Genomic DNA, 15,379 nt, shown 5'->3' with positions numbered 1-15,379 from the left:
CTGTCATCAACAGGTAATATATCAATCACGTTATAATCAATCATGTTTTAATTGTAATAATAATTTTATTTAAAAAATTCAACTACACACTCTTTTGAAAATAGTATATCATAATCTAATTATATAATTATTTTTTAGTTACTAGCATAATTACCCGTGAAATAAATAATAAAAAATTAATTTTTAAAATTAAATAATTAACTTTTATTTATTTTTATCATAGTTACATATAAGAGAATTTTTATTTTTATTTTTATATCATTAATTGTGTGCTTTAAATTCTTAATAACTAATACATATCATAATTTAATTGGTAAAAATTAAAAAATAAATCACAAAAATTATATTTATGATAAAATATAAATACATTTTATCTTATGAGTTTTGTAAATTTAATGTATCATATGATAGTGGTAAATTACATTTGTCAATATATTAATTTTTCATATTTTGTAAAGTCTAAAAGTTTGTCTAGGATCAAAATGATAATTTATCTTATGTTATTAGATTTACGTAAAAATGGATTATAATTCACTTGTGATATTATTTAGCATTAACATTAGATTTATGCCAACTTGTCATTCACCTAATCATTAAAAATTATCTTTGTCTATTCCCAATATATATGAATCATTTAACCTATTTATTTATTAAATTAGTAAATAGATATCTGTGAGTATTTTTTATAATAATTAAAATTTTTGAACATAGCTTATGTTTAAAACAATTAAATAAATAGTTATATATATTTATGGATGAAAAAAAATCTAAGATAGAGCCACTCTAAATTGTAGGTCATATTCTAATCCTAATAAATTAAAATTTTATCATAACTTATCAATTCATGACTCATATGAGCTAAATTGAGAAGTTTTAATATTGGATTAAATACTAAAAAATAGTCAAGAAAATTTAGTTCAGGTCAATTTTTTGCCAATAATTCTTGATGTAGGCCTAGTCTTTGGAGAATCGTCTAGTTCATGTTCAATGCATAAGTTAGTAGACCCATCTGTTTATTTAATTTTTAATTAGTAAATATATATATATATATATATATATATATTTAAAAAAATTATAACAAAAATAGGAAATATGTACATATTTGTTTGGTATATTTATTAATAATTTTAAAATTAATTAAGAAATAATTCTTAAAAGAATAAATTACATTGGTAGTCCTTATATTTTAACTCTTGTGTTATTTTTGTCCTTGCAATTTTAATTTGTTCGATTTTGATCCTGAATTTATAACTTTGTCTCAATTTGGTTTAATTGTTATAATTGCTAGTGTTTTTTTTTTTTTATTGAAAATACACACATGAGTAGCATCTGTTATAATTTATAGGCAAAATTATAAATTTGTTCAACTCAGTAAGTTAATGTCAACTAACCCAATAACTATTTTCTTTTAAAAACCTTGACTAACATTATCGATTGGATCAAATTGATACAAAATCTAAAATTAACCGTCAAAACAACCTGATTAAAATTATAGAGACCAAATTGGCACAAGAGACAAAATGCAAGGACTATTGATATAATTTACCCTTATTAAAATATGTCTAATATTGATTGTATCAATATTAAAATATATTTATATCTGAAAAACTATTTAAGACCATATTATGCTAGAACTTGAACAGAAAATTGATGGCTTATTAAAAATATTTAATAATTATAAATTTAAATTTGATCAATTTTTCATTTAATTTTTTTCTTAATAGAATTAGGTTGTTTGATAATTATAATTTATAGTTCCAATTTTTCTTTGTATTTTTTTAAAAATATTTTAAAATTATATATAATTATAATTTCTTTTGAAATTTTCTTTTTAGTCTCAAATTAGTATAACTTGAATTATATATAATTTATTTTTGACTTCTCATATACAAAAACTAACAATTAACATAAATTATTTTTTGAACATTGTAAAAAATAAATAAAGAAATATATTATCAATAATAATAATAACAAAACATATTTTTATTTATCATGTAACATCTCACCACTACATTGATAATAGACATTAATAATAAAACTCATTACAATGATACAGTAATAATATATCAGATGATAAATAACATGTGATCAGAATAACTTTTTATAGTTATACAAAAGTACCCAAAATGATATATAAAAAAATAATATATGATCCATATTCAATTTTTATATTGAAAAATTCACACTTAATCTCAACCACACATTAGTTTTGTAAATCAATTCATAACCCAAACTATCTACTATTTTTTTAAGTAATATTCACCTTTTCAAAACTCACCCAAATAATACTCTGACTGAGCTCATTATCATTCTTCTTGTTGTCATACTCACCACCTCCACTAATCACTATGCAACTCCGGTATAATTTTTATCTTTGTAAATTTTAAAAAATAATGTTGGGAAAATAAAAAGGTACCGTTAAAGTTTTAAAGAGTTAAATTTTTTTTTTTAAAAAAATGTGTCTTTATAGTTTTTCTTATTCCATATATGGGTGATATATATATATATTTTAAATCCATAAATTATGGAATAGTATTCATTATTTAAAATTTTATTTATTGATGGGCAAGTCAATTAAATGTTTTTAATTTTTTACAAATAAAAAAATTTGAAAAATTTGTTTAAGAAATTAAAAAAACAAAGGCCAAATCATAAAGAACAATATAAGACGCTCTATTCTATTAAAAAAATCATACCTGTATTATCAATTTACATATATCAAAAATAATAATAACAACAATATAAATAATACACAACATCCACCAAAAAAATAAAAATAAAACTTTAAATTAACTCCCAAAACAAAGATAGTTAAACACACACACACACACACATGTATATATATATATATATATATATATATTATCAATTTAGTTGGGATAAAAAAGTTATACAGAGAAAAAAAATACGCACACGAAAATAGAAATTTACAAAAAAATAAATAAATAAATAAAATACAAACAAACAAACTTGAAATAAGTTTGAACTATTGACAAAGAGAGAGACTAATCTTTGCATCATTACATTTGGAGAGGAGTTGGTCGGGATGAAAAAACGATCAAATATTGGCTTTTCTAAAGAGAGAATTGTATTGAATTTTTAATTTGAAATTTTAGGATTTATATATTTTCGGAAAGGATGAGGGTGGCTTATCATATTATTTTGAATTTTAAAATTCAAAATCATAAATAATTAGTGTCTTTATTGTTTCTTTATTTGAATTGTTTTAATCAATATTATTTTTGAAAAGAGTGGGGTGACTTATCATATTGTTTTTAATTTTAAAATTCAAAATCATAGATAATTAGAGCTTTTTTTTTTTTGGTTTTGGTTTTTTGACTTAATGAACTAACCAATAGAGTTTTTTTTTTTTTTTTTTTTTAATTTCCTTAAAAATTAACAAAATTAGTTTGGGAGTTTGGAACTCCCACAATCAATGTTTTTAAAAAGTCCATTTTCCTTATATAATATATATATATATATATATATATATATATATGTAAGTAATTTTTTATATTATTTTAGTTTTGATTTATGAGATCTTTAGTTATACCTCATGTAGTAATTGGTTATGATCTTTTTTATTTTTATTTTTATTTTTTATTTTTTTATAGTTATGACTCAAAAGAGTTATTGTAGGAAGCTCAAGTATTCTACCAAATATTGGCCCTGTTTGGTAGAACTGTGGGAAAGTGCTTATAGCTTATGCCTTAACAGCTTATAGCTTATAACTTTCAGCTTAAGCTGATTTCCAGCTTATTCTTAAAGCATCTCCTGCCCCACTCAAAGAATAAGCTGATTTCTGACTTCCAAAAAGCTATAAGTTATAAGCTATAAGCTAAACTAAACACATCAAAATAGCTTAAATTAAGCTGAAAGCTGAAATAAGCTGTAATTAAGCTCTGCCAAACAGGCACATTATACTAAATCTCTCACATGGGTGTGGGACCCACACACATGTGGATTTGTGTGAATCTCACCCCATATGAGAGGTTTGATAGAATATTTAGTATAACATTTAGAATACATAGCATTTCTCGACTCAAAAAATATAAAATTATGTCATTTTTTTTAAATATAAAGTACATATAATATATACCATTTGAAAATAACCACATAACCTCTTATCATTTTACTTCCTTATATTTTTATCTATGTGCTGTTTACCCCTCTCATTTAAAAATTATCACATAACCTCTTATGGGTTATGGATTGAATGACACCATTAAATATTCTATCTAATTTAATAGTAAATGTAAAACACGTGCCAAATAGAAGGGAATTATATGCTCATTTTAAATTTTAAAGGAATAATCGCACATAAATAAAGAACAAAGGGTTAAAGTGTATTTTGCATACCAAACAAATGATAAAAATATCCGTAGTCCACACACATGGGTATTTTAATCATTTTTGTTAAGTCTAACGGTTCATTTCAGTTCACAAACTACAAAATGATTATATGATTGTTTCCAAATAAGGGGGAATAATTTGCACATAAAGTAAAATTTGTCCCAATATTTTTTCACTGATGGTGATTTTTATATTTTCTCAAAAAAAAAAAAAAAAAAATCTGGTGTAATCGTCTACACATTACCAAAAAATTAAAATTTTAGAGACCAAAATTTAGGAACAATTATTTTTTAGGAACCAAATATTTTTATTGCGAAAGGTGTCATTATTATATTTTTGGCAACGAAAATTAGACATTAATGATAAATTATTATCTTTTTGAAACCAAATTTTTTGTCTTAAAAAAGAAATGTTTTTGAGATCAAATTATTTTTTCCCTAAAAGTGTATTTATTAGTGACATGTTCAAAATTTTCTCGCTAAAAGTCTTATTTTTGACTTTTTGAGAAAAATTTTTGGTGACTAGCTTCATGATGATAGAAATTAGTTCATAAATATTTTTTGTAACAAAATTTTCACTTTTAAAAACAAAAAAATTTAGTCTCTAAAACTCTTACATATTATAGTGACATGTAACTGAGATGAAAAAAAGCTAGACCATGAATGCTAAGTTGTTTGGGAACACACTTGCAATTAGTGTGTTTGGTTTCAGCTTTTTGAATTTAGTTTTCTAAAAATTGAGTTTTTTTGTTTTTTATATTTTTTAGTTTTTTAGATGCACTTTACTTAGATGTATCTAAATCTATATAATAAGGCAATAGGTTTTTTGAAAATGTATAAAAATGTCTTAGAGATACATTTAATCTAGACGGCTGAGATCAATCTTCAGTATATATCAACGGCTCTGAATTATTTATTTCCCGCCCAAACACTTCTCTTCTTAACCTTCACACCTACCCACATCTCTCTCTCCCCTCTGCTCTCACGCACGTCTCTTCCTTCCTTCTTTATCTCTCTCCCTCTCTTCCTCTCTGTTTATTCTTCAACAGAACCCTCTCGACCACCGCCATTGCGACCACCTCTCTTCCCTCGCAGGACCCTCTCTGTTTCTCCTTCTTCAACAGATCCCTCGACCACCGCCATCACGACAACCTCTTCCTCATCCCCCTTTATCACTTCAGTCCTCTCCTCCTCGCAACAGATCTCGCCGAAACCCTCTTTGCCTCTTTGCAAGGTACGATTAAGTACAGAAAATTACAGAAAATGGGTTTGTTTGTAAGTACAGAAAATTCAATCATGTTGATGAAAAATTCTATGTTTATGTAAAGCAAATGGATTTGGGTGATTTAATTTTGTTTATTTTGGGGCATTGCTGCAAGGAAAACATGTTATTTTCTTAGCTCATATTCATGAATTCCTGATGTATGTGTGTGTGTGTGTGTGTGTGTGTGTGTGAAGTGGTGTATTGATTTGTGTTTCTCACTCTGGGTGTGTTTAGTTGAGGGTTTTTGTGGATTCAGAAAATGGGTTTTGAAATAATTCACACTACTGTGATGAATTAGTTTGCAAATGGGTTTGTTTGTAAGTACAGAAAATTCAATCATGTTGATGAAAAATTCTATGTTTATGTAAAGCAAATGGATTTGGGTGATTTAATTTTGTTTATTTTGGGGCGTTGCTGCAGGGAAAACATGTTATTGCTTGGTTAATTTTAGGGGTTTTTTTGAGTTCATTGTGAAATTCGATTATATTCGATTGGATATTATTGTTGTTGTTGTTTATATTCATGTTATTGTGTGTACGGATTTTTTCCCGGAAAAAAGTACCCATAAAGTGCCTTCAATTTATAAATGTGGTTTCACACAATCACAGCACCTTCGATCTTCCTTACCATTGCCAGACTTGGCTTGGAGAATGAGATTCAATTATTATGGTGTTACCCTAATAATTTTGTTTGGATTGATTTGCTTGGATTCTGGTGTAATTTTGTTTGGTCACTGTTTCAATCTGAGTGATGTATATATCAAGAATTCTCTTTTATGATTTTCAGGTTATTCCCTCCAATTTGTTTGTATATATTCAGCGTTTGTCCAACTGCTCCATATTTTTTAAATATCCATGTTCTAGAGCATTGCATTGTATTAAGAATGAAACATGACCCTTGCTTTCCATGATTTTCCACGGTTTTTTTTATAGGAGTTTTTATTAGAATAGTTGGTCTAAATTTTGTTGCTTGATGGAATGCATTTTGTCTATCACTGTCACATGCAGGTTTCTCCCATCTCTGATGGAGATACAGTTGATTTTGATCATTTTAGCTCTCCCAGGGACGAAGGTGCCCAAAGGTTCATTCCTAAGCTGCCACCTGCCTTTGGTTCATCTCCTAATCTTGAAGCGCTTTCACTTGAAGCAAACAAATCTCAAGTTCAAGATGGGGATAGTGTTGTTTCCCATGTATAGTACTCCCGGTAAATATTGCTGAAATTCACTGAATGCTTCATTTTGGCCCCAATTTTTGATATTTTCTGGACATCTTTGGTGGTTCTGTAAGAGTTCAAAGCATTTCACATGGATTTTTATGGAACAATTGCTACACTGATTTCATTAATTTGCATTATGTAGCTTATACTTTAATGTGCTTTTGACAATCATGCAGGCCCATGCATGAAATTACATTTTCAACAGATGACAAGCCGAAGCTCCTCAGTCAGGTAGTTTGCATGTTTGCTTATTTTAGTACAATATTAAAGAACAAAAAAGTAAACTCCTTTTGATAATATCATATAGTGCCTCCACCACACGATCACTGAGTAGTAGAATTCTGCAGTTGACTGCCTTACTAGGCGAGGTTGGGCTGAACATCTAGGAAGCACATGTTTTTTCTACTGTAGACGGGTACTCCTTGGATGTCTTTGTTGTTGATGGTTGGCCCTACGAGGTATTTTCTTTTCATATTTTTTTATCCAGTTATGTAGTAGAATGTTTATATTCTTATGGCAAACAGATCAAGCTACTTTGTGTTTACTATATTTTCGTGTTCTATTTCTTTTTTTTTCAGCATATGTGTCATCAAGATCTTTGAACTCAGATCTTGATTTCTGGATTTTCACCCATGTTAGAATGCCGAATTGTTCATTCAATTTTTTGTCAGAGTTTTTGTGTTTTATATTGTCCTTTTCTGTACAATTGGTGTTAGTATATTGTTTTTGTGCTTTCCATGATTTTCTGTATATTGTTCATTCAATTTCAAGCTTATTTGATTTTTAAATTGTGCTCTTTATGCTACAAGCGAGTGATAGCTTTGACCAAACCTGTTTACTATATACAAAGTTTGCTTTGTATTATTATTACTATTTTTTTGGAGCTATGCGCTATATATACTTTTGTAGACCTTTTCCTGGGTCCGTTAATATATGATCTGTCATCAGTTTCTATCTTGATCATACAAAATTTTGGGGCTTCAGTGACAATTCCCAGCTGAACTTGCAATCTTCAAGGTGGATGTGAAGTATTGTTCATTAGGTTGATAGTTTCACAGTCTAAAACATATTGTATAACAGTTTACACCAGGGTTATTACTTGATGTTGCATGGCCTATGGAGGAAATTTTATTTGTGAGAGTGCAAATAGCCAGTCAGTTGTACAAGATGCGTGCCTACAACTATTGTCATCGGTATCTTTATCGTTTAGTCTATTGACATACTCCAAAAATGATGTTTATCTTGCCTATTAGCCAAATTATGTTGTGCATTTTCTAGATACCACTTTGGCTGCTCGGCTATTCACTTCGGTTGCTCGACATCCTGCTCGGCTGCTCGGTTAGTTTATTACTTTGGTTCTTATTTTTTTTTTGCTCAATGTTTTTTTTCTGCTCAGCTGCTCAATGCTTTGGTAATGTTTGGCTGCTCGACATCACTCTTTTTCCTCTCTCAGCTTTTGTTATTTCTTTTGTTATTGCTTTGCTTTGATATTGAGCCAACTGATATATACAGGTGAATTTTGTTCTTTTGTTATTGAGCCAACTGATCTGTTTTGTTAAAGAAAATAGTTGCTTTGTTAAAGAAAATATTGCTGCTCTGTTAACAAAGTGACTATACCATGGTTGCTATGGTTTAGACTATATCATGGCTGCTTTGTTAAAGAAAATAGTTGCTTTGTTAAAGAAAAAATAGTTGAGCCAACTGCTTTGTTTTTTTATCTCTTTTGTTGCTCTGTTAAAGAAATAACAAAAGAAAAAAACTGTTTGTCGTACTTGGGCTTTCAACGATGGCCAATGGCGAGCTCTTCAAATTTCACCCTCTGTCTATGATGAAAATGCTTTTAAGGTCATTCTTTTTCTCAATGACTGTAAATGTAGGCAATTAAGTAAGCATTTACTATGGAGTGAGTATATAAATTCCTCCTCCTTTTCTTTTCTTTTATTTTTTCTCAATGAATTACAGGCCTTGGATTTTGTAGTCAGTGAAGCATGGAAGTACAAGATCAGACTCATATTATCATTAACCAACAACTGGGATGCATATGGTGGCAAAGCACAATACATGAAATGGGGTAAAGCTGCTGGCTTGAATTTGACTTCAGATGATTTCTTCACTCATCCAACTCTCAAAACCTACTACAGGGCCCATGTCAAGGCATGTTCCTTAATTACTACTTTTAGAATAAATAAAAGTTTGCACATCAAGATTTCATAGAATGAGATACATATGGTGTTGTAAATTTAGCTGCATTTTAAATTATAACTACATTTTTATCTTAAAATTATTTACACCGTGCCTTTAGGCACGGGCATACGCTAGTACTAAAATATTTGTGAAAAAATATTTTAAAAAATTAATAAATGCGCAAAAACATGAAAAATGTATTGAACTTTATTTTTTTACCTTTTTTGTATTTAGTGAATTTTTTAAAGATATTTTTCACAAATGTTATATTTTTTAAGTGTATTTATGTTAGATATGTCTAAAAATTAAAAAATTGATTGAAAACAAAAAATTACAGAAAATAAAAAATAATTTTTTTTAAAAAGTACTTTTTGGAAATTAAAACCAAACCAGCTGAATATTGTTTGGAAACTTCCTGACTCGGGCCTTTTCAAACTCAACACTGATGGTGCTGCCAAAGGTAATCCATGGGACATAGTTGTGGTAGCATCATTAGAGACAACCTAGGGAGATGGATCACTGGTTTCACAAGGAATATTGGCATAACCACTTATCATCACTGCAGAACTCTGGGGCATCAGAGACGGGCTCAAACTTTGCCTAGACAACGGATTCACCAACATCTCAGCCTAAATGAGAGGGAATAATTCATACTATATATTAAGTAAAAAGGGGTTTTTAATCCTAAGGCCTGTAGGAGTTCCAATCTCTTAATCTTAATTTTTTAATTTTTGATTTAAAAAAAAAATCTCAACATTTATTGACTTCTCCGAACCCAAGTTCAGCATTTATTGACATCTCCCAACTCACAATCCCTTTTGACTTCTCTCATAATTATTGCAACACCTTTTTCATTTTCTCCCATACACTATGGTTACACACAAAAATAAAAAAAATAAGAATTTAGCTATAAATCTCAAAAAGATATAACATCTAAATTTGAATTATGATTCAATAATATAATTATGTATTTTTTTTTATGTATATCTATCAAAATTTTAAATCACTTAATGGGAAAAATTAATCAATTTTTCAAAATTATTTATTTTTAATTTACAAAATAGATTTAAAAAAACTATTGACTGATTTATTTATTTAATAACAAAAATATTTCATAATCTCTCTCTTCTAATCTCTCTCACAAATTTTCAAAAAAAAATATTAAAACTTACATTCTTTTTCTCTTTCTAAAAAAATCAGATAATATTTTTTATTAAAGTTATAGATATCTACCTATATTTTATATATTCTATTATAACATAACAAAAAAAACTAATTTTTTTTTTAAACTTTAAATTAATAAAACTCACATGTCTATTACATATCTAACTCACATCATAACTTACCTAAATAATAATAATTAAAAACAAATGGAAATCGCAGATAAATTAAATTAAAAAAAAAAGATACCCACAACTCCATCTTAAATAAATTGGAAAAAAAATACCCGAATAGAAACCACACAAAAATAAAATAAAAATATCTATATATCTATCTATCTATATATATTAAGAAAAATGGGGTTTCTAACCCCCCAAGTCTTGTGGGAACTCCAATATCCCAATCTAAATTTTTGGATTTTTTATTTAAAAAAAAAAACCTTAGCATTTATTAACTTCTCCCAACCCCCAAGTATAAAAAAAAAAAAAATTAAAAAGTCCAACACATATAAATTTCTTGAAAAGTCCCAACACACACGATTATTATCCCTCATAATAACACTTTAATACATTAAGAACAATCATAAAAAAAAAATTCCTTGAAAAGTCCAACACATATGAATTTCTTGAAAGTCCAACACATATGAATTTCTTGAAAGTCCAACACATATGATTATTATCAAAATATTACACTTTAATATAATATAAAAAAAAGACATTTAAAAAAAAGACATTTAAAAATCACAATTCACATATATAAAAATAATTGTGAAATACATATGAATTCCTTGAAAAATTTAACACATGATTATTATCCCTCATAATAACATTTTAATACATTAAGAACAAGCATGAAAAAAATTCATTGAAAAGTCCAACACATATGATTGGTATCAAAATATGAAATTTTAATATAGTATAAAAAAAAAAAAGACAAAGTGGTGAAACACAATCCGTGCATAGCACGGGTGTTATGCTAGTTCGTACATAAAGTAAAATTTGTCTTAATATTTTTTTCATTGATGGTGATATTTATATTTTCTCAGGAAAAAAAAATGGGTGCAATCGTGTACACATTAGAGTATCTCCAATGGTTATTGCTATTTTATTATTGTTATTGTTATAATTTGACAATGAATAGTGTTATTTTGCCAAATTATAGTAATGGTGCTCCAATAGTCATTTATTATTTTTGGCAAATCTCAATTAACTTTCCCTCCAAGTTTGTAGGTGTTGTTTGGATATAAATTTTTTGTGATTTTATTTTTATTTATTTTTTGTCTTTTGTGACATTTTTTTATCTGTTTGTTAAAAAAATTATATATTTATATTATTCCCACCTAGACAAATATAAAAAATTTAAAAAAAATGAAAAATTGGAAAAAAAAAATTTCTTTGATTAATTCACCCCACCAAAAAACATCACTACATATTTAATAATTTTTTTTGACTACACATAAAAAATAAACAATCACCAATTACCCACCAACAACTAACCACCAACAACCATCCATTATTAACCCAGCATTCATTCACTCACATCCACTCACCCAACAACCATCCATTATTCATTCACTTACCCAACAACCGCCCATTATTCATCCACTCACGCAACAACCATCCATTATTCATCTACCCACCCAACAACCACTCATTATTCATCCACCCACCCAACAACCATCCATCATTCACTCACACATAATTTTCTCTCTAAATATAATATAAGGTTTTCTACAATTTTCATATTCACCTACCTATCATTTTATATCTTCAAAACTCTTTGTACCCACCAAAAAGATTTTCTACAATTTTTATATTCACTCACTCACCCATGCACCTACAATGAACAATTTGAGTAAAGCCATATTAAATGGAGATTTTGATGAATTTTCATCATCTGATGATGATATCATCATGATGCAACTATTCACAGCGCAACAACAAAGATTACAGATGTTAAGCCTAAACCAACACACCAGACGTGTTGGTTCTACAAGTGGTCGTCGATACATTAATCGTGAGAGGGTCAAAGGCGACGAACAAATTTATAGAGATTATTTTGCAGATAATCCTATTTATCCAGAAGAATACTTCTGAAGACATTTTCTAATGAGGCGGTCATTGTTTGTTAGTATCTTACACGATATTCAACAAGTGAATGAGTACTTTATCCAAACCCGTGATGCTATTGGTGCTCTTGGATTATCCGGTGTACAGAAGATGACTGTAGCACTTCGGATCCTCCAATACGGCGTGCCTGCTGATGCTGTAGACGAGTACATTAAAATCGACGAAAGTACTGCAATTGCCACCTTAAATTTTTTTACCAGATCAATTGTTGCTACCTATGAAGCCGTTTACTTAAGATCTCCAAACGAAGCAGATGTCGCCAGATTATTGCAAGAGGGAGAGCAACGCTGGTTTCCTAGAATGTTAGGGAGTTTGGATTGTATGCACTGGCGTTGGGATAAATGTCCAAGTGCCCAAGCCGGTGCTTACACTGGACACTATCACAAACCAACAGTTGTACTCGAGGCAGTTGCCTCCTATGGCTTGTGGATTTGGCATGCTTTCTTTGGCATGCCTGGCTCTCTAAATGATATTACTGTTCTTGACAGGTCGCCTTTATTTGCTGAATTAACTAGAGGATGTGCCCCTGCTGCCAACTACACCATCAATAATCACGTATACACCATGGGGTATTATCTTGCTGATGGTATCTATCCTCGTTGGGCAACGATTGTGAAAATAATATCTCAACCTCAAGGCGCAAAGAGACAACTATTTGTGAGGATGCAGGAGGCATGTCGGAAAGATGTCGAAGGGCATTTGGAGTGCTCCAAGCACGATTTAATATTGTCAGCGTGCCAGCTAGAGGTTGGAGTGATGAGGATCTGTACTAAATCATGAAGACGTGCATTATTTTGCACAACATGATCATTGAAGACGAGCGTACTATTCCAGAAAATGAATCCAATGTAGCACAACTTGAGACTGATACCAGTAATTTGGGCTGTCAAGTGTCACGTGATCCGAATGACGAGTATGCTCAATTTATATTGAATCGGCAAAGGATTAGATCTATTGAAGCCCATAATGTAATTCGTAATGATCTAATTGAACACTTGTGGTCCCGAGCTGGAGAGTTAGATTAAGTTTGCATTTTATCTTTTTAATGACAGTTAATGTCATTTAATGTTAGTTAATGTCTTTTTATTCTAATAAAATGTTCTTCAGTTAATGTCTTTTTATTTTACAATGTCTTTTAATGTCAGTTAATGTCTTTTAATGTCAGTTAATGTCAGCTACCTGATATTGTTTTGCAAGATTGACCAACAATGTTTAAAAGCAAAATGTTTCTTTTCATCTTGATGGTATAAAAATTTTGCTTGAAGCATCTGTATCAATATTGAATTAAGTATGTATCAATAAAATAAAATAAAATACGAGATCTTACTAGATAAAATAAAATATGTATCAACATTGAATTAAGTAATTATTTAATTTTTATATGAGATGAAATAAAATAAAATAAAAAGGGCAAATTACATATACACCCCTCCAGGTTTGACAAAATTACAGATACCCCCCTGAGGTTTGAGAAATTACGAATTCCCCCCTGAATGCTATATTTGCATAAGAAATTAGGGGGTAATTTGTTATGAAATATAAACCTCAGGGGGTAAATTGTTATGAAAATACAAACTTCAGGGGGCGAGATGTAATTTCCGAAACCTCAGGGGGGTATCTGTAATTTGACCAAACCTGGAGGGGTGTATATGTAATTTGCCCAAATAAAAACTAACGTAATAAATGAAGATGAAATCTTACTAGATCAACTTGAGACATCCCACTTGGGCGTAGATTTTCGACTTGTGCTAAATATCCACGAAATTTGTTAGAACATTTCATGATTGTACCCTATCGAGATTAGATAGAAACTTGTGTTCTTGACTGATCATTCTGAAGAGAGCAATAATTTTCATAAATTCTCTCCCAAAAGTGAGTATAAGATTGTGAATTGCCAACAATTGGATCTTTAGAAATGTGACACCAAGCTTTACAAAGTGCCATATCTTTAGCAATGGTGAATGATTTTCCTCTCTTTATTTTTGATGAACCTTCCATACCGATTGTGTAAAGAAAATATAAATAAAAATGTAATTTACAAAGTTTGTTGTGAAATGAAATTGAGTAAAAAAAGAGAAGAGAATGTTTGTATTTATAGAAAAAAAGAGCCGTTTTTTTATATCCGTTGCAGATATGTTTTTTTATAAAAAAGAACCATTGTAGTCATGTTTCAGTTATGTTTTTATTTAATTTTTTTTAATGAATAAAGTAGCACTAAAGAGCCGTTGTAGATATATATTTTTTTTAATCAATAAAGTTAGGAAAGTTTTGCACATCTACTCTTGACAATTTGAGAGCTTCGAAACTTGAGAGAGAGAGAGAGCTTCGGATGAGTGAAGATCAGAGGGAAGATTAGAGGAAACTTCAGAGACGGAGAGAGAGCTTCGGATGAGTGAAGATCAGAGGGAGAGAGAGAGAGAGCTTCGGATCAGAGTGAAAATCTGAATGAAGATCAGAGCTTCGGATCAGAGTGAAGATCTGAGTGAAGATCAGAGCTTCGGATAAACTTCAGCTTCCGATCAGATCGGATAAACTGCAGCTTCGGATGCCACTGTTTTCTCTCTTCAACCCTCTTCTCCAACCCTTTTTAACCCTCATCTTCTACCCTCTTCAGATCGAAGCCGTAGCCCCCCATCAAATCTAGGTATTTTTCTTTGGATTATTTCAGATTTTAATGGATTATTTGAGAAATTAATTTCAGATTATTTATGTTGGTATTCCTGAAATTTTTTAAATCTGTTATGAAATCTGGTATGAAATATTGAATATGAAATTAATTTTAGGAAATCTGTTTTATGTTGGAATATGAAATTCTGGTATGAAATCTGTTTTGTTCAAATCAAATTTTTTATCATTAATTGAATATTGAATATGTTTTTTGATGAATTCTGGTATTGAATATTGATGAATTCTGGAATGAAATCTGTTTTGTTCATTCTTGTTCAATATTTTGAGAAATCTGAGAAAGAAAACAGTTTTGTTCATTCTTGTTCAATATTTGAGAAATCTGATTTGTTCATTCTTGTTCAATATTATTTGAGAAATCTGTTTTGTTCGCTCTTGTTTAATTTTT

The 15,379-nt window shown here is 29.2% G+C and overlaps 1 protein-coding gene and 1 long non-coding RNA gene across 3 annotated transcripts; both read left to right on the top strand.

Moving 5' to 3' along the window:
* Positions 1 to 5,182: 5,182 nt before the first annotated feature.
* LOC114278150 (uncharacterized) lies at positions 5,183 to 9,032 on the top strand. 2 transcript variants are annotated; one of them, XR_014362956.1, is made up of 5 exons: positions 5,183 to 5,586; positions 6,624 to 6,820; positions 7,009 to 7,063; positions 7,180 to 8,170; positions 8,795 to 9,031. It is a non-coding gene; the product is annotated as an uncharacterized LOC114278150 (long non-coding RNA). The 2 variants fall into 2 exon arrangements; XR_014362955.1 differs by having other exon boundaries at positions 7,180 to 9,032.
* A 3,253-nt stretch (positions 9,033 to 12,285) lies between these two features.
* On the top strand, positions 12,286 to 13,086 carry LOC114278148 (uncharacterized). Its single transcript, XM_028220151.1, has one exon. The coding sequence runs from the start codon at positions 12,286 to 12,288 to the stop codon at positions 13,084 to 13,086; it is 801 nt and encodes a 266-aa protein (XP_028075952.1).
* The last annotated feature ends 2,293 nt before the right edge of the window (positions 13,087 to 15,379 follow it).

This window comes from Camellia sinensis, chromosome 3, assembly GCF_055761805.1.
Source record: "Camellia sinensis isolate YWXY chromosome 3, ASM5576180v1, whole genome shotgun sequence".
In the NCBI taxonomy this organism is placed as follows: Eukaryota; Viridiplantae; Streptophyta; class Magnoliopsida; order Ericales; family Theaceae; genus Camellia; species Camellia sinensis.
This window is presented reverse-complemented; position numbering and strand designations above follow the sequence as displayed.

Excerpts from the sequence above, each read along its gene's own strand:
- LOC114278148 (XM_028220151.1), top strand. The coding sequence starts at position 12,286 with ATGAGGCGGTCATTGTTTGTTAGTATCTTACACGATATTCAACAAGTG.